General features: G+C 47.9%; 1 protein-coding gene across 1 annotated transcript; it reads right to left on the bottom strand.

The window, feature by feature from the left end:
• Window positions 1-3,684: 3,684 nt before the first annotated feature.
• On the bottom strand, window positions 3,685-4,520 carry LOC120678258 (BTB/POZ and MATH domain-containing protein 5-like). The gene has a single exon (XM_039959398.1). The coding sequence runs from the start codon at window positions 4,456-4,458 to the stop codon at window positions 3,685-3,687; it is 774 nt and encodes a 257-aa protein (XP_039815332.1). The 5' UTR covers window positions 4,459-4,520.
• Window positions 4,521-20,282: the final 15,762 nt, after the last annotated feature.

The following is a 20,282-nucleotide window of genomic DNA, read 5'->3' as shown; positions in this document are numbered from 1 at the left end:
TAACCAAGAACTGGAGTAACTCTTAGGGCAAATCTGTTAGGTACGAACCCCGTCGGGTTGCCCAAGATGAAGGTGCCGAAAGAGTATCCAAGACCTACTCGAGCGGGGCGAGTAGGGTGTCCTACCAGAGGAATAGAGTGTCTTTTAGGATAGAACTGTTAGGTACGAACCCCGTCGGGTTGCCCAAGACGTAAATGTCAAAAAAGCACTCGAGTGAGAACCATCAAAACTACTCGATAGTTGCTCTAATGCTGAGCAAGACTTTCAAGGTGGGGTATTGGTCATGTGAGCGAGAGCCAAGTAGTCGATATAGGAGAAATCAACTTTATTTGGATTTGTCGAAATTACAATAACTGTAAAGTGACAGACTCTGACTCTTAAGACCTACCCCTTGCTCGTTGGACGTGAGCAATGGTTTACATAACTAACTAAAACTTATTCGAAGATAGTACTAGTCGATATGGGGGGTGACTAGACTTGGGGTAGAGCTAGTCGATGCAGAGGTCGACTAGATTTATTGGTGGGATTTCCTTTAGGAGAGGTGCCCCAAGGGCCTTGCGGAGTGAGTCACACTGGAAGATCGTGTGAAAACTCTTTGGGTGGATAAAGCACTTGCGTAGCAGTACTTTATTGATCTTGTTTCCTTTCTGAGACGATTCAGCTTGATGCTGGGTGCGTGGTTTACTCTGAGGACGGGTACTGGTGGTTGTCGGCTTGTACTTCTTGAAAGATGCAGAAGCCTTTGGCGGGATGCGGTAGTTGGAAGAAGGGTTGTATGCCTTGTCTTCCTCCCGTTCCTTTCTTCTTGAGATGATGACGTTGCGCGCATCGCGCCCAATGTTGATCACACTACGAAGGTCGCAGTTGAAGTAGTCGTAGTTGTCGCCTTGTTGTTCTTGTAGGGTGTTAGCGAGGCGCTAATGCCTGAATGCCCTCTTCTGGTTGAGCTGGCGGCGACGTTCATAGAGATCTTCTGCTGGATGCTGCTCGTCCAGTTGAACGGTGACGGTCACCGCTGGAGGAGGAGGAGCAGGTAGATTCTCCTTGGTAGTAACTTGGGCTTCTGTGATTGTATGAGGAGTAGTTTCCATATTGTCGGAAAGGTACTCGTTGAAGTCATCAGAATAGTAGTCGTCGAGGTTGAGACGCTCCGTGGGATCACCCTCAGATTCTTCGGCGATACGAACCATAAGGATTTCACGGCAGAGGTCTTGAACTTCTTGGTCTTATTTGCTTGAGGACGGGTCTAAAGGAGTGCTCTGTTGGTAAGGCAGATCCGCTAGCTGTGAGGCAGAAGCGTAGGGATCTTGTGCCTTCCTGAGGTGCACCGTTCGTGCTTGCGGCGTTGCATATATAATCAGGTTAGGGAGGGAGTCCTGATCGGTCTTGAGGTTCTTAGCCGAGTTGGACTCGACTTGTTTACTATACTAGATTAGGTCATCCAGTTGTTCCTCCGGATCGGAGGAGTACTCGGATTCGGAGTCGGTTAGCCCACCGATTTTTGAGTATGTATAGTTTGGGTGAGCGAGAAGCGGTATGCCTATCTCTAAACGGAGGGCGTTCTCGTTCATCCAATGTAGCCATGATTGAGTAGGAGTTAACCCCTTAGGCTTCTTAATCCAGGGTTTGTCATAGATTGAGTCGCTGGATTGTTCTGGAGCCTTGGCTTTTCCTTTTTTAAGCTTGGCCAGTTCCCAAAGAGCATCGGCATGCTCGATTGATTTGGCCATAGCGTCCATGAACAGCTCGACATTGTCTGACCACTTTTCAAGATCGTCAAATGGTTCAAAGTTCTCGAGACCATTCATGAAGCGATCAAAGTCTTGATCGAATTTGGACTCGACTGGTTTCGGAGTCTGAGTGTGAGCAGGTTTGTCTCACCAGCTCCCCCGCAGATTCATCATCCCGATTTCTGCTCTTTGTTTTGCAGAATGCTTTCAGCCACCTTAAAGCAGTTGGCGAGCTTCGGATTTACCCGATCGACCCCTGAGAGCGTATCGCCCGACCTCTTCTGCGGTGGGTTTAGTGCTTTTGTGTTTGCTGTGGCGCAGATGAGCTGAGAGCGGTTTCTGCAAGTTTGATGCAGCCCTCTATCGATCGTGAAACTTGATCCACTCCGGCGAGTAGTTCTGAGTTTTTGATCTTAGGGCGTTTGATTGTCTTCAGATGAGCCAGGTATTTTCCGAGAGTTTTGGAAAAGTAAGGCTTTTCGGAATCAGAATTTGTGTCGAACTCGACCAAACCAAGAGTTCAGTTTTGAGTTGTCACATTTCCTGGGTTGTCCGAGTCGAGTTCGGGTGGAACTCTTTTCTCGTCGAGATCCGCAGACTCGCGGATGTCGGCGAGTTGGGAGCGGGTTTTCGATTTAGGCGAGTTAGGGGTGACAAGGTGGCTGGAAAAGCCTCCCGTTCCATCAACCGTGCAAGCCTAGGAACCGAAAACGAAAGTCGTGCCTTCTGGCACGCTGTTGGCGTTGCTTGATCCGGCCATCGAATTCATTGGTGAACTCGCCGAATCCCCTACCTGGCGTGCCAGCTGTCGGTGTTTACCGCCAAGCCTGCTCCGGGATACCCTTAGCAATAGGGTTTGTAGGTAGGGATCGACTGCTCTAGAACTCGATGGTACAAGAAACACAAAGATTTAGACAGGTTCGGGTCGCGAGTTTGCGTAATACCCTACTTAGCGGTCGGCGGCAGCGAGCAGATCTTGGAGCTTCTCTGCTTGGGAGTCCTCGAACCAGTGGCGGAGCCAGAAAAATATTATAGGTGGGGCGGCTTTTAGCAAGACACTAAATCAAATGTAGAAGCACACATATTCACACCACATTAGCGCATTCACACATCGCAATTTTACAAATTACAAGCTAAGTTTTAGAATGTTACCTTAAATTTGAAGAATAAATTTTTAGTTCTTACAACTATGCATACATTTGATATTCGCACGCAGAGGTAAATGAAATTACAGGGATCAAAGCAACATGGGAAACAAAATTAACAACAATGAACTAAATAGCTTTCATATCCAAATTATATAGCCTGTTTAGCATCGAGATTTAGCCTAAATTGTTCAGATGATTTCCCAATATTGACAGCAAGATATGCCAAGTATAAGAGTTGATGTGCCTAAATTATTCGGATGATGCTCTTGCCGACGCCGGCGTCGGCGCCGTGCCATAGCCATGCCCAGCCCCAGCTAGACCTTGCAATTGATCCTCCTCTCCCTCCATGAGGATTCAGCGTCTGAGTGGACAGCGGCCCAGCAGGCCAGCACCTGCGCTGCGACTTGCGGCGCCCACGCGGCCATGCTGTCCCTCATCGGCTCGCCGCACGCCCGCCGCCACCGCCGCTAGGGCTGCTCCACTCCTCCGCTGGCTGTGGGTGCTGGTTGCTCCGCAAGGCACTAGCTGTGGGTGCTGGCTCCTAGTGCTCAGGTGAAAGGAGTATTGGGCTTTGGTCTTTGGCATGTGTGGGTTCTAGCTAAAAATCAGGCCCAGTTGTGAGCCCTGCGACAGCTTTCTTCCTCCGAGTTTTAGCTCCAGCCTCCAGGGCAGCCATGGAGGGGCAGACGGGAGACAGAGAAAGGCAACTGGGTAGGGGTCACTGGAAAAATATCGGGGGTCTTTGGGTGAGCTCGCCGGGGAGTAGCTGGGGCAGCTGCCCCACCGTGCGGTATGGGCAGCTCCGCCTATGCCTCGAACCCGCCTTCCACAGGAAACGCGTCGGTGTAGATGAATCGAAGCATGGCCTTGAACGTCGCGGGCGCGATGTCATGCAAGGTGATGGATGCCATCTTGGCGTCCGCCATGGATCCCAGGAGCTGCGCCTTGAAGACCGGCGAGCGGGCGGCGAGCACCGCCCGGTGAGCGGGGAACTCCTCACCGTCGACGACGAACGACACGTCGGAGCCGTCCTCGGAATCCAGCAGGACGCCGAGGTGGCTCCCTATGTCGGAGGGCGGGGCGTCGTCCAAGGGGTTGTCAGGTATGACCTTGACCCCGCACATGACGATGAAAGATCCATCTGTCAGGTAGAGCGACTTGAGGACACTTCGCTCCACGAATTTTGGCCAACCCCAGTTGTCCTTTGGCGTGTAGAATTGCACGAACCTTTTTCTATGGGACGAGGACGGAGCACTGTCTCTGTCCATCACGAAGACCTCGAAGATAGCCTTGGCGTTTTTGGACTTGCTCGCATGGTAGCGGTAGATGGATAGGTACTCGCCCTTGTTCTCTTCTCTGTCCCCACGGGGGTTGCACATGATCTTCCAGAGGTGCTCCCCAGCAGAGATTTCGCCGGAGCTGACGACGTGGCCGATGGCGACCTTCTTCGTCTCCTCGTAGTTGAGCTTGAACTGATGCGTGAAGCTACAGGAGTCGAACATGCTGGGGAGTCTATTCCCCGCATATGCGAGGGGGAAGAAACACATCGCAGAAGGCTTCTCCCGTCGCTCCCCCGCCATCCGCCGCCTCCCCAAGCTCCGGCGCTGCCCCCGGCGCCTCCGCCGTCGCCCTCCACCGCCGCCAACCCTAACCAAGCTCGTCGTCACCGCGCCGCTGGCTTCTTCTCGCCCCCGCCGCCGGCCGCCTCCCACCGGGGGTCCTACTCCGCCCGGCCGGCGGCATTCCCGCGCCGCCTCGCCCTCCACCGGCCGAACCGTCGCCGCCGCCCATCCTCCGCCGCCCGGGGCCCTCCTCTTCTATCGCCGGTGGCCATGGAGCTCCCCGAACCTAGATAACCCGGAACCCTAAAGCTCCGCCGCTGCCCTCCACCACCCCGGCCGCCGGCGACCTCGCCGGCGGCTGCTCCCCCCACCTACCACCCCTCCCCGAGCACCCCCTCCCCCTCCCCAAGCTCCGGCCGCTGCTTACCTCAACGGAGAAGATGAACAGGTGCGGCGGCGGTTCTTCTGCGATGTGGTAAGGGAAATCGCATATGCGATAAATAGATTTTCCCAACACGCTGGCTCTCATCTTCGCAGCAGTAGTTGGACGGGATTGGATTGCAGGGTGATAATTGGTGGGCCTAGTAGTACTCGGATCCTACTAGTACTATGAAGGAGCCTGGCCGACGTCCGCTTGGAGTTCCGAGCTGCGGAAGACAGGAGTTCGTGTCGGAACAAGAACGGACGTTGTTGGTTTTGGTACTAGCGCAGTAGCGCTCGAAATTTGACGGGGGGAGATCCGCTAGCCGGCCTCAAGGCTGCCGTGGTTAGCAGACGGGCTGGCGGTCCAAAAGTGAACGAAGGGAAAGACGCCTGATAGGTCTCACGTTTGGATGGGAATTATCTCCGATCTTGGCTACTACTAAATGCGACTATCTGAATTCGTATCTGACTTGGTTTATTTTGATGCGTTGCCACGGGAAATCAAAAACTGTTCGATACTACAAGAGAGGAGCGTAAAAACATGGGATTTTGAACCATATATATTTTTATCTTTTCTTTACCTATACACATATATAGAGAGACACACTACTGAAAAAATACTAAGGGTGACGTTTTTTTGGTCTACATCCTCGCTCCCTCCCCTTAGTTCACCCTACGATGGTTGTGTTCGCCCATTCAAATTTTCACCTGTGATCCAACGCTGGCCAGCGCCCGCCGCCCGCCCGCAATTCTTGCCACCTCCCCCACATGCCTGTGCTCGCCTCTCCCTCGCCCTCGTGCCCCTAGATGCCCCCGATCCCCGATCCATCGTTTCCTCGCCGCGCCTTTCCCCGACACCGCCTCCACGCGACCACACCACCTCCCTGTCGCGACGCCTCGTCGCCTCCCCGTCGCGACGCCTCGCCGCTCATCCTGCTAATGGTTCTGGTGTAAACCGGCTTCAACAGTTTGGATTTTGCTTCGTTCCACTTCAGTTTGGTGAGAACTGGTTGCACTAGGAAAAATAGTTCAATTTGATTCAGTTCCCAAAGGCAACAGTTCGGTTTGGTTTGGTTTATCTAATGCCGCTAGCCTCTAACTAGTTCTTATTCTTCGGTTCCTGTTCGGTGTAAGGACTTGCTTTCAAGAGCCTACCTTCCGGACACTGCACAACATCGTTCTGTTTGCTGTTTTTTTTTAAAAAAAAACGGTTTCATTTTGGATTGACATTGCAAGAAGTTTGGTTTGGCTTGGTTTCTGGCATGCAATAGTGTGGTGTGGAGTGGTTTGAGTTAACGTTTTTGGTTTAGATTTAGTCTGGATTACCACCCATTAGCACCTTGACTCGCCGCCGATCCGTCGCGACCACACCACCACGACGCCTCGCCGCAACCACCCCACAGCGCCTTCCCCGACGCTGTTGATATAGGGTAGGAGATATTGTGTACACCATATAACCACCCGTAACATATCTTGTACCAGTCAGATTTGATGGAAACTACTCGAGATAAGCTCTAGGACATAAACCGACTTAGGATTTCTGTGCAACCCTGCCCCCCGGCTTATATAAGGGCGGTCAGGGACCCCGTCGTTCATCTCATATCGATATAGTGCGTAGAGACCCCCTCTACGCGTATTGCTACATCCAAGGCAATACAAACCACACAGGACGTAGGGTATTACGCAACATCTGCCGTTCGAACCTGTCTAAACCCTTGTGTTGCTTGCACCATCATATTCCTGATCTCGGCGATCCCCACGATTATCTTTCTACCTAAGGGTATCCCTAGGTAGACGTGATAGTAAAACACCGATAGAGGAGGAGGGGGCCGCGGTGGGCAGCGGTCGGCAAGCTCGGCAAAGCTTTTAATGGTGGTGGCCGGTGGGGGTCGGCGTGGCGTCGTGGAGCGGCGCAGAGGCGATGGCAAGGGGACGGGCGTGCAGAGAAGGACGTGCAAGTGGGAGGGGGTGGCACAAGTGGGGGAGGGGGCGGTGGCCAGGCGTGCGCCGTGCTCCGCCGTGCTCTGCGTGTGCTGTGCGTGGGGAAGGAGATAGGGAGAAGGGAAAAAGAAAAGAGGAAAAAGGGAAAAGAGAAAAGGAAAAGAAAAGGAGGGAGAAAAAAAGGAGAGAGACGTAGGCGGAATTCGCGGCGGCGGTTGCGGGTGTGCACAGCGGCGTCTTCGGCCGGTCAAGCAACACGCACGCGGAACGAGGAAAAAAAGGAAACATGTGAAATTGCCGGGGAAAGGATTAGAGCTTGACGGTAAAAAGATTTTGAAATGTATTTTTAGCGAGTGATTTATCTTGGATGAATTTTTTTTACGGATGTTACATGACATCGACGCTGAGTCTGACATGAACTCCGGCAAGGAGTCCGACGCAGCTCGCCAATGACTCCGGTGCCAGGGACTCCTCCGGCGATAGGGACTCCTGCGCTAGGGACTACGGCGCCGGAACCTCTGGCGCCAGGGAGTCCGGCGCGACCACCTCCTGCGCCAGGGAGTTCAGCACCTCCTGCCACTTTGGTGTGAGGTCGTCCATGGCGCGCTCGAGCGACTCCGGCGTGAGGTCATCCATGGCGCGCTCGAGCGACTCCAACGTGAGCTCGAACGATGAAAGGAAATCGACGATGAAGAGATGGATCGGCGAGGAGAGATAGAGATAGATCAACGAGGGAGAGATGGATCGATGCTATTAAGACATGGGCCGGCCCTTTGAAAACAAAGCGACCCTATTAAGACATGCACGAGAGTCGGAGTGCGTGTCAAGGGGTAAAGACGCCAAAACGACACCCCTTACGACATCCTTTGCACAATCAGAGTACAAGCCCAAAACAATTTCTGTTTCTAAAATAGAGGGAGTACCTTTCTCAATACAATTATCTATTACCTTATTATTTGACAAAAAAACGGAGCCTCCACGTTCGCTCTCAAAGTCTAAAAATTCTCACGTTAATCGGAGAAAAATAGAGAAATAAAATTAACCACCACTACCATTACGATAAAATTAGCCTAAAATACCCCTGTGCTTGATTAAAATCACCCACCAATATCATTATGAAAAATTAAATATAAAATATCATGTAGCTAAACTAAAGCTAACAACAATCAATCAAAATATAACGAAAATAAGAATAATTTATATGCATAATATTATTAAAGCTCAACTAATCAAATTATTATTATAGGTAGATCATATTTGAATTGTGTTAACCAACAATAAGACATAATTTACGATAATAAATAGGATCATGTATGGTAAAAAAATAATATAATTTTTAAGTAAGAATACAATGATATGCAATTTTTTGAATTTTCATACTAGCCGCGTAAATGCGCGGGCTATACGTCTAGTTTCTTGATATTTAATATTACTTTAATTAAATGAACTTTATTATAATCTAATAAATAAACAGTTTTTGTGGGATAAAATTTGAAAAATAAACAAATAATCAGGATGGAGGGAGTATCTCGCTAGGGGCATCAAACATATTAATGGGGTGTTTAGATGGTGAAAAAGTTTGGGTTCGAGTACTGTAGTATATTTTGTTGCTATTTGGTGATTAATATCCAATCATGGATTAATTAGGCTTAAAATATACATCTCGTCCTAATCAGTTAAACTGTGCAATTAGTTATTTTTTCAACTACATTTAATGTTTTATGTATGTGTTCAAAAATTCGTTGTGACAGATACTGTGCAAATTTTTTTGAAACTAAACACTGCCTAATCGTTGCACTTGTTTTGACTGACGGCTTGATTGACGAGCATAAGTGCCATCGCAAAGCATAGGGGCATCTAACGATGGGAAAAAATCATGTGGACCGGGGCACACAACAATCTCCATGCGCGGAAAAAACTGGCATGGACCCGGGGTCCATAGGCGATGCCGTCCACTTCCCCATATGGCCATCCGATGGTGCCCCTGCACCGCGAGCCCGAGCCCCTGGTGCCGGCCGCCGCGCGAGCACCTGCCGCTGCCCCGGGCGCAGCCGTTCGCCGCCTCCCCCGGCCGGCCACCCTCTCCGGCGCCCGCGGCAGACTCTGCCCGGCGCTGCCTCGTATCCCGCGGCCGCTTCACCTCCGCCGGTGTGCCGCTCGTGCGACTTGGACGGAAGCCAGCCCGGCGACCCCAGCCGCAACAACTGCGAGGTGCGGGTGGTCGCAGCCTGCACGCTGCTGCACTACGACTCGGACGCAATCCTGGCCGGTGACCCCGTCCGCGGCAGCTGCGAGGTGTAGGAGGTTACGGCCCGTGCCCTGTTGAAGTTTGAGATCGATGACAGCACGCGGGTCCTGGAGTTGCCGTGGAATCATCTTGCACGAAGCCTCTAGCTGGTAAGTTTGCGAAAAAATTTCAGCCAATGCAACATTTTTGTGCAGAAGATGGCACTGTGAAATTAACAAGCAATCTAAAATTCACATTCACATATTAGGAAGATTAGGAAAATAAAATTTCTGTTTCATCTACTCTTGTGATCTTATTAGTGCAAATATGCTAAAGTAATGAAATTGGTGAATTAAAGTTTGATACACTGTTAGGACTTGTATTCAGCAGCTGCGTACTGTCAATCAGTTCTAGGATGCGGAGCCGAGCCATCGAGCCCGGGAAAACAAAGGAGCCGGCTGGGAAAACAAGGAGAGGACGGCGGACGGCAAAACAACGAGCCAGGCAGCAGTCCGTCTGATGGGCTCATGGGGACATGTGGCGCAAATCAACAGGAGGGGCGCACCCAGGTTGCCGTGAGCCCCGGGCTCACGCCACCTGCCCCTGCATCCCCATCTGATGCCCCTGCACCTGAGCAGCCAGGTCGGCTTCGTCACAGGCCCAACGCCCTCGGCTCTCGGCTCGGAGGGAGCGTGGGAGATTCTCCATCCAATCGAGCGTGAAGGGCATCCATCACGGAACGAGATCCGCTGCAGTTGAGTGCCCTGCAGTGGTGTCCCTGACACGTGGGCCCCACACACGCAAGCCCACTTGTCAGTGGCCCAACTGCAGGCTGCCGAATTGCAACGGATCCCTTTTCATCCAGCACGGGGGGCACACAGAGGCTGTTGTGCTCCGGGGTTCCACCTGATTTTTTTCTCCGAACGATGGGACGACACGAGAGACACCATGAAATTGCTCCTTTACCATGATGAACATCATGATATCATCACTCATCAAATACAGTTTTATTTTGTTGCCCCTAAGACCATTTACTACATTGAAACAATGTTTTTCGCGACCGTGCCTGAGCACGTTTTTCATTAAGAGGAGAAGAAAACATAGTACAAAAGACGGGTTGGTTTCGGAAATGAAACCAGCCCATGTCACCAAGCTAGACGATTACACAGTAATGGTTGCGCGACCTAGTAGTCTACCTAAAATCTGAGCCTCAGCTTGAAGACAACTAAATCCGGCCTGAAACCAAGCAGCGATCTCATCAACCACCCAATCTAGTGTTTCAGCTAAAGTTTTTACAGTACGGTTAAAAATTTTGTTGTTCCTTTCTTTCCATAGTATCCAGGTGACCGTAATTACCACCGAGTCAAAACATGGACGGTCTTGTTTCTGAATGCTCTTCCTAGCTTTGCTCCACCAGACGTGGGCACTAACCAAATGAAAAATTTGCATTCGGCCGGGGCTCGTACCTTACGAAGCAACCTAGCTCCTTCAACAGGATATTGTCCAATGAAGAAAGATCGGTAGACGGAGGAGCTAGAAAAAACCTTGTCTGCTGTCCATTTCCAGCACAATCTATCCGGCCGGTCATCTACCAAATTCACTCCCCTCATCAAGTCCCACACAAGTAGATAGTCAAGAATGACTTGGACGTTTAGTGCTCCAGAAATATCTTTGGTCCAATGATTTGCTTGCAACGCTTGGGCAACAGTTCTTGTTTTCTTTATACGAGGACCAATTACCCTACAAAGAGAAGGAGCAACATCGATCAGAGACTTCCCTTGCAACCAGCGATCAGTCCAGAACAGAGCTTTGCGGCCATCGCCCAATTCAACATAAATGGAGGCCTGGAACATGGCTTCCACAATGGGATCCTTTTCATCAGGCAACTCATGCCAAGGTCGTGCATCCTCAGTGCGTTTCAACCATAGCCATCTCATACGTAAAGCATATCCAAAGTGCTGCAAATCAATTATGCCTAATCCCCCCAACTCAGGGGGTCGACAAACTCTTGGCCAAGCTAGGAGAAAGTGTCCTCCTTTGGCAGATTGGGCACCTTTCCAAAGAAAACCCCGCCTGATGCTATCAATGCATTTGATAGCCCAAGGAGAGAGAGTGACTGCCAAAGCCGTATGCATTGGGATGGCCGATAAAGTACTCTTGATGAGGACAGTTCTCCCAGCACGATTCAACAAGCCGGCCTTCCAGGACGGTAGCCTATTTGCGACCTTGTCTATCAAAGATTGCAAAGCGACCTTGCTCAACTTTTTTAGACCAAGCGGGATGCCCAGGTAATGGATGGGGAAAGGATCAATCTTGCCTAGGAAGTGTGTGAGAAGCGTCACAGTTGCTTCAAGATCGCATTGAATCGGCGAGATCAAGCATTTTGACAAATTTGTTTTCAAGCCCGAAGCGCCCGCAAATATTTCCAAGATTCCCCTGGTGAGCACCAAGTCTTGCTGATTTGGCGAGAGGAAAATGACAACGTCATCCGCATACATGAAAGCTCGTTCTTTGATCTTGGGATGAAGTACCTGCAGAAGCCCTCGGACATCAGCCAACTTTAGGAGGGCATTTAAGCCCTCCATGACCAGCACAAACAGTAAAGGAGATAATGGATCGCCCTGGCGTAGCCCTCTAGCATGACAGATTCTTCTGCGGGGGATCCATTCAAGATGACCTTTGTGCTGGCAGAAGATAAAATGAGGGATGTCCAATCAAGCCACCTCCTGGAGAAACCAAGGTGTTGTAACAGGTTTAGCAAGAAACGCCAATTGACCGTGTCAAATGCTTTTGCAATATCGACCTTAATGAGGGCGGATGGTATTTTGTTTCGATGTAGCATCTTAGCAGAGAGTTGCACTGCTTTATAATTTTCATGTATGAGCCGGGATTGAATTAAGGCGCTTTGGTTGTGCTTGACAAGGTCATTCATGTGAGGTGCAAGACGGCGGGCTAGCACCTTGGTGAGCAGCTTGACAAAACTATGTATCAGGCTTATGGGCCTATAGTCCCCGATAGAGAGTGCATCCTGCTTCTTACGCAAAAGGACCATGTATGCCTGGTTCACCAAGTAGAAACTCCGACCATCAAGCGACCAAATGGCCTGGAAGGCCCTCATGATGTCAGATTTGATTATATGCCAAGCCGTCCTGTAGAAGAGTCCTGTAAACCCATCCGGCCCCGGCGCCTTGTCAGTAGGCATATCCACAATTGCCTGCCAGACCTCCTCTTTAGTAAAGCAGTGATCAAGCAAAGACCCATTAATCGAAGGGAAACCCAGCTCATCGAAATTAATGAGGTTGAGCTGATCTCCACGGGTGCCCAACATGCTTTCAAAATGCTTAAAAATCGCATCTGCCATTTCATCATCTTTAAATAGCACAGCCTCATCAGTTTTTTAGCTTGAAAATATGCCCTTTACGACTCCTATGGCAGGCTTGTAAATGAAAGAACATCGTGTTGGCATCCCCTTCAGCCAGGAAAGTGAGTCGAGATCGCTGCCGAACCAAAGTTCTCTGTAACGAGGCAAGGCCAAGGGAGCACAGTTTGGCCTTCCTCCGCAAAGTTAACTCATGTGGCACCAGGAGCCGAGAGTCCTGGGCTGCATCAAGTCGCAGCACAATCTCCTTCGCGATCGCTAATTGATGGTGAACCGACCCAATTTTCTTAGCACTCCAACTCTTCAATGCCTTAGCTGTGTTCCGCAGCTTGTAGTCTAAACATCGGAAAGCGTCAGCATCATGAATCGACCAAGGTAATGGGGCATTCCAAGCCTCCTCGACGACCTGTAAGAAACCTTCACATTTGGGCCAGAAGTTTTCAAAGCGGAATCGCAAACATTGTGGAAGTGAGCAATCAGTTTTGAGAAGAAGCGGCACATAATCAGAGCACTCCGTTGCTAGCGCCGATAGCTCATGATTGGGGAAGGCAAGGACCCATTCTTCAGAGGTGAAAACACGGTCGAGCTGTTCAAGCGTCGGCCTGTCACGTTCATTCGACCATGTATAGAGCCTGCCCCTGAGATAGAGCTCCTGTAAATCAGCATCACCGATGAATTGCCTGAATCGGCTCATCATACGTCTGTTGAGACGTGTGTTATTTTTGTCCCGAGCACGATAGATGAGATTAAAATCTCCCCAAACCAACCAGGTACTAGTGCAACCAGCACGTACATCCCTCGGCAACTCCAAGAACAGAATTTTTTCCTGGTCCGTTTGTGGCCCATAGACAGATGTTAGCCACCAAGTCTCTCCAGTCGCCAACATGGTGACCTTTGCCGTCAAGCTGTATGACCTTAGAAGCGGGGTGGTTACCGACCAAACATTAGTACTATATTAGGACGTGATTAGATACTAAATTGCTATAGTAATGCTACAGTAAACATGCTCTAATGATGGATTAATTAGGCTCATTAGATTCGTATCGTAATTTACAGACGAGATATGTAATTAGTTTTGTGATTAGTCTATATTTAATACTTCAAATGTTGAAGATTTCCTTCTAAAAATGCAAAATACAAAGTGATCTAAACAAGACCTAAAATCTAAAAGTGCAATGCAATCACCCTGATCCACGAGCGAAAGCTATGCGTACGTTCTGCTGGATGGGGCCATACAAATTTATACAAACGGGCTGCGGGAGTTTGGGCCTAGCCTGTGTTCACCAACGTTTTTTTTCCGACCGGTCCGGTCAAACCGCCGCCCTCCGGTAGCGGTTTATCGGACCGGTTTGACTGGAAACTGGTGGAATTCAAAATCGCATGTTCAACCGGTTCCGATCGGCTTACCGACCGGTTTGACCGGTTTACTAGTCCGGTTTGACCGGTTACCGGTCGGTTTGACTGGTAACATGTCGGTTTGAGTGGTAACCGACCAAATTCATTTTTTTCCTTTTTGGTTTAAATTCAAATGCCCGCAAAGTATACTAAAAGAATATTTGTATAACATGTTTTAGACTAAATGAACCCTCCAGTCCTCTTTTGTACTACTTTTACATTGTATTTGTATACTTTTGTATCCACGTTTTTTTGTTTAACTTCAAATGCTCGCAAAGTATACTAAATGAACGAATATTTAAAAAAAATAACACCATTAGATTCATCGCAACTTGAAGTATTTTTTGGAAAATTTTCATTTTTTTGAATTCAAATTTGAATTTTGAATTTGGGCCGGTTGGGTACCGGCCCAAATCGTAACCGGCCCGAATCGGTTTGACCGGTAATCGGTCAAACCCAACAGTTTTTTTAACCCTGGTGTTCACGCGCAAACTACAGCGTTTTTGTCTAATCCTGAACTTGCTTTCAGAAAAAGGACACTACACATCCCTAATCCCTTGCTACATTCTGGCTTGACATCACCACGTGCCGGGCATGCCAGCTCGCTGGCCGGTAGTGGACTCGAAAGCTCTCGTCAGCGCACTCGGCTAGTCGGCTGGTGCTCCGACCGTCCGATGGAAGCACCACGCACGGCATGCCGGTGCACGTCGGCATGCAGGCGCCGCCACACGCCGACCATGCTCCGAAGAATGCAGGAATAATCAAGAGACACATCAGCCTCCCGCTAACCTCTGATCATTCCGTTGTCTCATTGTCTGTCCTGTCATTCGAAAGAGAGAGAAAAAAACTAATCACGCCGTATGTGTAGCATTAGCCTACTGTCGTCGTAGCTCATCGATCACTACAGTGATGCAGTCTACTGAGTATTGAAGCGCATCTCTGAAGAGGAATTGCAGACCACGATCGTCGAGCCGGTCAGGCGCACGAGCGGCAATGAACTCGACGGCGTAGATTCTGACGCGACGACAGCACCGGCCGGCCGGCGCCTCAGACCAGCTGCTGCTCGCCGGTGAAAGAAGGACGTGGGTGTGTCTGTATGCGCGCGCTGCTCGCCGTGTTCCTCATCTCGACAGAGGACAGACGACACGGCCTTGGCCGGACTTCAGAGGTCGACGACGTAATGAGCTGATCGCCACTCTGTGGCTTCCGATAAGCTGATCGAGAAGCACTAGGCAGACTGAAACTGAAACACTACCATCCGGACTGATCAATCGAAGGAAAGCACAAAGATACGAATACTGGCGAAATAAAAACAAATTCTATACTTAAGAATTAAGCTGGAAATGTCGAGTGGTAATCTTCTAGTATGTTACAGGGAGTAAAGTTGATATGGTTTCTGACAGCGGACACATGGATATCAAATCAATAAAGTTGACAGGAGGCAATTGCAGCCATAGAAAATGCAGTGACCAGCCACCAGTGGCTCAGAACCTGTCCACCTAAACAGCCGGGAGATATGCTCGGAATATATGTTTGTTGGACCAGTTCGATCCTTATCTTCAGAACCACACCCAACTTCCCACATTATAGAATTCAGCATCTTCTTTTTGTTGTTCTATCTCTTCTGATCCTTGCCTTCTCAACCACACCCAATTTCCGGCACTATCTTATTCATCTCTCTCTGTCTTCTGGATCCAGTACAATCATGCAGCATGTGCAGGTAATTAACAACAGTGTTCATGTGACACACTTCAATAATCTGAATGTACTACCATTGATTATTATTGTGCACAAAAACTTTATTCCTTGAGCCCAAAAACTAACTCCCAGTTGCTGTTCGTGATGACATCTATAGTGATGTATGCATTCATTCATTACTGCCTAACACCACAAGTTGTCAATTTTATCTAAAAAAATCCACCAGTTGTCAAGTTAAAATAAATATATATACACCACTGAATAAAAACAACCATTTTCGTCCTTGTTCAGAGCGACGCCATCACCTTCGTTGGCCGTACGTGCGAGCTGTAAGAATGCGATGGCCGTTTGCGAATTCACAGGGAGGTGGTGAGACGAACCTCAAGCCTGACCGACCTGTCCAGTCCACGGAACACATACGTGGCTGTCGATGCAGGTCGTCTTCCTCGTTATCCTTTTCCCTCGTTGCCTTGTGTGCCTGCCGCCTGGGCAGAATTAGATTCTTCAGCATTTTCATGTGGTACTCTGCTTCACTTTCTGTCACAGTCAACCTACTACCTAGATGTCCAAAAAAAAAACCTTTCAGAGTCATGGTGCAGAGGCACAGAGCTAAGGACTGGCAACTGAGATTGCTGATCCCGAATTCCTGATCAATTTCTAGTTGGTTCAGTAATTAAGTTCAAGCTGAGTTAGATTCTTCGACATTTTTATATAATTATATGCGACTCTCCTGCGCTTTCACACAAAGTCAAACTACCTGGATGTGAAAAAAAAGGAAGATAAATTTCAGATCCAGTCGTGCTTCTTTGATAGTACATGGTGCCTACTGAATTTTCTGCTCCTGCTGTTCAGCACTTTCATGTGCGACTCTCTTGCACTTTCTGTCACAGTCGACCTACCTGGGTGTGAATTTCTTTCAGAATCATGCTTCTTGGATCGATGGCACAGAGTTAAGGACTGGCTACTGAAATTTCTGCCCCTGTTGAACCTCCAGTTGGGTTCAGTATTCAATTTGGTTTTGTTCAGCTGGAGCGTCATTTTTTAAAAAAACAAAAAAAAATGGTGGCCGAGATCTGTGGTTGAGAAACATTTCTGGCTCCACTAGTGGTCCACTCTAAATCGCTGATAATGCACGTATTGGTGGAGAACCGATCTGGTCCACACTGGCTACTTTTTGTTTGCATTAGAACCTAGGAGTTAGTAGTAGTAATGATGCTCATTATATATTGGGACAACTTATTCCACTTTGGTAGGCTGCTTATTAGCCCTGCAACTTGTAATGTAAGACCAATACCCCTAACTATAGTTGTGTAGCAAGTAACCTAAAATCATTCACACCCCTGCATCATAGATATATGATGATTGAGGCAAGTGACCTGAAGCCATTCATGTCTCTGCTATCACAAAGTCACATACTTAAAATTAGGCCTGACGATTTTATTTATTATCTAGAAGTAGAACCTAAGTGTAACAAGCCACTAACTACTTTTGTAAAACTGTCTTTCCTCCTTTGAGCGTTGACATGCAGCTCGACCTCTAGAGTGTTCGAGACCATACTAGCCCCCTAAAATCCAAACCGCCACTTTGATGTAGAACACACATAGCAAACTGTAACCCTATTTATTTCAAGGGCATGCATAAATCTGATTAGCTAGTACAGTAGTATGAGTGAACAGCATATTCAGCCGGTGGCAGAAAGCGACCGGTGACAAAATTTGAGGACGGGGAACTGTTCTTGGTTTGGAGCTAAGCTAGCTACACTAATTATTGGCGCCATAATTTGCCGATTAAAAATAACGAGCCGGCACAGTGTGTGAGATCGCCATTGGCTTGCAACATGAGCAGAAGGTTAATTACACCGAGCAAAAGCGGAGTCTCACCGAACCTGTCCGGGGCCGGTCACCAGAGGCGGTGGCGGTGGTGGTGGCGGTGGCACCGACCACGACGTCAGCAACCAAACAACTAAAAAAAAATATTAGTAGTATAATGTAGCAATGATTTTTTTTTAAAAAAAACTATGTATCGAGTCTCCACTGCAAAAGATTAGGATATGAAGTCGAATACGTAATTTTATTGGGTGAAAACTATAGTGATTAAATTATTTTCTTCAAAAAGAAAAAGGTATAGTGATTAGATTATTGACGCGTAATAATACGCAAAAGAAAGTTATGTTGCTTTTTTTATGCATATATTTCGTTTGGACTAAGAGATGCACATGCATGGATAATGCCAACTTAAGTATGGTTTCGTCGACCTGGCATGAATTCTTAAATCTTTCTGATTGAGGTGATCCCGGGGAATATTAAATATTTCAACCAGGGTACATGACATGTCCATTGCACTACTGGATCCATCTAACCAGACAAGGTAGCAGCACAAATGATCGCACTAGAAAAATAGTAGTAGTGATGGGCACATGAGAGCAGTACCACCACCACTGCCAGTACCATTGCCGGTCAACTGCTTCTCAAGCCTGGAGAAAAAAACACCATATCTGCGCAGCACAATTGTTGGTTAAGACCTAAATATGCCTAGTTGCTGCATCAACAGCTATCAAAATTAATCTCACGATTTCTTCTTCGGTACTAGAAGATTGTGTGCCCCTGTACCTGGTCAGTCAAGAAGGGGGGAGAGTCATTGTATTGCACTCCTGTGTATTCAGGTGTTCACCAGAGTGATGAGTGACAGTGAGCTGGAAAAAAAAAGGAAGGTGCTGGTTGCAGTAACAATTTTTTTCTTCCCATTCTTCTGCAGTCAGGACAATCATTGTACTAATTCACAGAACTACACCTATAGTGCAACTACTCCAAATGAGGCCCTGTTTAGTTCCCAAAAATTTTAAAGATTTTCCGTCACATCGAATTTTTGGACACATGTATGGAATATTAAATGTAATTTAAAAATAATTAATTGCACAGTTTAGTTGTAAATGATGAGATGAATCTTTTGAGCCTAATTAGTCCAAGATTGGACACTAATTATCAAATAAAAACGAAAGTGCTACAGTAGCCAAGTCCAAAAAATGTCGACCGGAGCTCAAAATCGAGTCAAACCGTCAAACCAGCCGCCAGTACGCGTCTACAATGGGTACAGTCAGCGCCAGCTGGGCTCTGCTGAATCGGATGGGAAGATGGACAGACAAGCATGTACAAACGTGACATGCTCTGCTTCTGACGATGCATATCTGTATATGTAGCTAGTATTCACGTACTCGGGCGAAAGAAACGTCCAAGTTAAATTCAGACACCGACAGCTCTGTAATCCTCATTATTAGCCTCCTTTTCTTGACAGCCAGATCGTGAGTTTAATTCGGCGATAGCGATTAAATAAACAGTATAAATACGAAGTTTGGCGGCTGAAGCACGCTATCGTTTACCAGGTCACGCAAGAAAGTGGAAGGAAATTGACGTCGAAACGTGCAGTGCTGGGCAAGCAGGAACTGATGTTGAGTTCCATGAAGGTACTACTAGCACACGTCCAAAATCGTACATCATGAAGCTAACACCAAAAAACCTAGCAAATTAAGCAAGAGGCGGCAGCGTCATCGCGTCATTATCTCACCGTGACTGTAACTCATCTTAATCTCATCTTAATTTCTTTACCCTTTTTGTTGTTCACGTGTGTTTGGTTAGCATAGTCATCTTAAAAGCTCGGCAAAGAACTTTAATCGGATGAGATCTACGCGAGCAACTCGAATAGCCCGTTCGATTTGTGCCTGTTAGGATTCGAACTCTGTCTGATCTACTTAGAGCAACTCTAGCAGACCTACTAAATGAGCTACCATCCAATGATTTAGTTGGTGAATGTAAAAATTCATCTCCAGCAAAGCTTTTATATGAGCTGCTATTTTAGAAGGGCTTCTAAATTCCTTCCTCCAGCCTCTCAATTTGGTAGTCCACCATTCCAACTTCCAAATTGTGGGACTCACCTTTTTTTCTATGAGAAGAGATGCTCAGATATGAATGACATGTGGGACTCAAAAGAAATAGAAGCCCATTTAGTTAGGTCTGTTGGAGTAGATGACATATTTTGACCTCCTAAATTTTAGAAGTGAACTTCTAAAATAGAAGCCCATTTAGTTAGGTCTGTTGGAGTAGATGACATATTTTGACCTCCTAAATTTTAGAAGTGAACTTCTAAAATAGAATTTAATAACTTAATTTTAGAAATCCTACTGGAGATGCTCATAGGGCGACAACACCGTTGACCGCGCAAAGGTTGGTCGCCTGGTCTGATCTCTTTCAACCTGTGGAAGAGGACACTAATAATAGAACACTCCAAATTAACATTACTTGCACGAGACAACGAAATTTTGAGCAAGATGTAAAGCAACATGATTCGAGAGTCGCCGTCGGTGAGCTGGAGCCGGAGTCGGAGCGGAAACGTGCCGGAACTTGCTGGGCATGCGTTGCTGCCGGTTTCGTACGCCCTGCATTTCTCAAGACAACAGTTGTCTGGAAAGGTCGGTTGACGATCGTGTGGCTGAGGTCTGATGCTGGGGTGACCATCGTGTGGCTGAGATTTTTGTTGATCGCTGTACCAAAAAAAATTTGGTGGTACAGTTCTCCTGTCGTTTTAGACCCTAAGCAACCTGAATGCTAATCAATGGCTGGTTAGCTTATCGGCATTCATCTTCTCCAGCTGCTCTGTTGATTTGTTCTAACATCAAGGCTGCTGGTGATACGTTAGCGTTGTGACGGAGTGCAGTGTACCCATTTTATATACGTCATAGATAGTTTTGTTTAGAGGACACTTGCTATCAGATTCGTATAGCGTGAT

This window comes from Panicum virgatum, chromosome 6N (assembly GCF_016808335.1).
Source record: "Panicum virgatum strain AP13 chromosome 6N, P.virgatum_v5, whole genome shotgun sequence".
In the NCBI taxonomy this organism is placed as follows: Eukaryota; Viridiplantae; Streptophyta; class Magnoliopsida; order Poales; family Poaceae; genus Panicum; species Panicum virgatum.
Note: the sequence above shows the minus strand (reverse complement) of the source record. Positions and strands in the feature narration are given on the sequence as shown.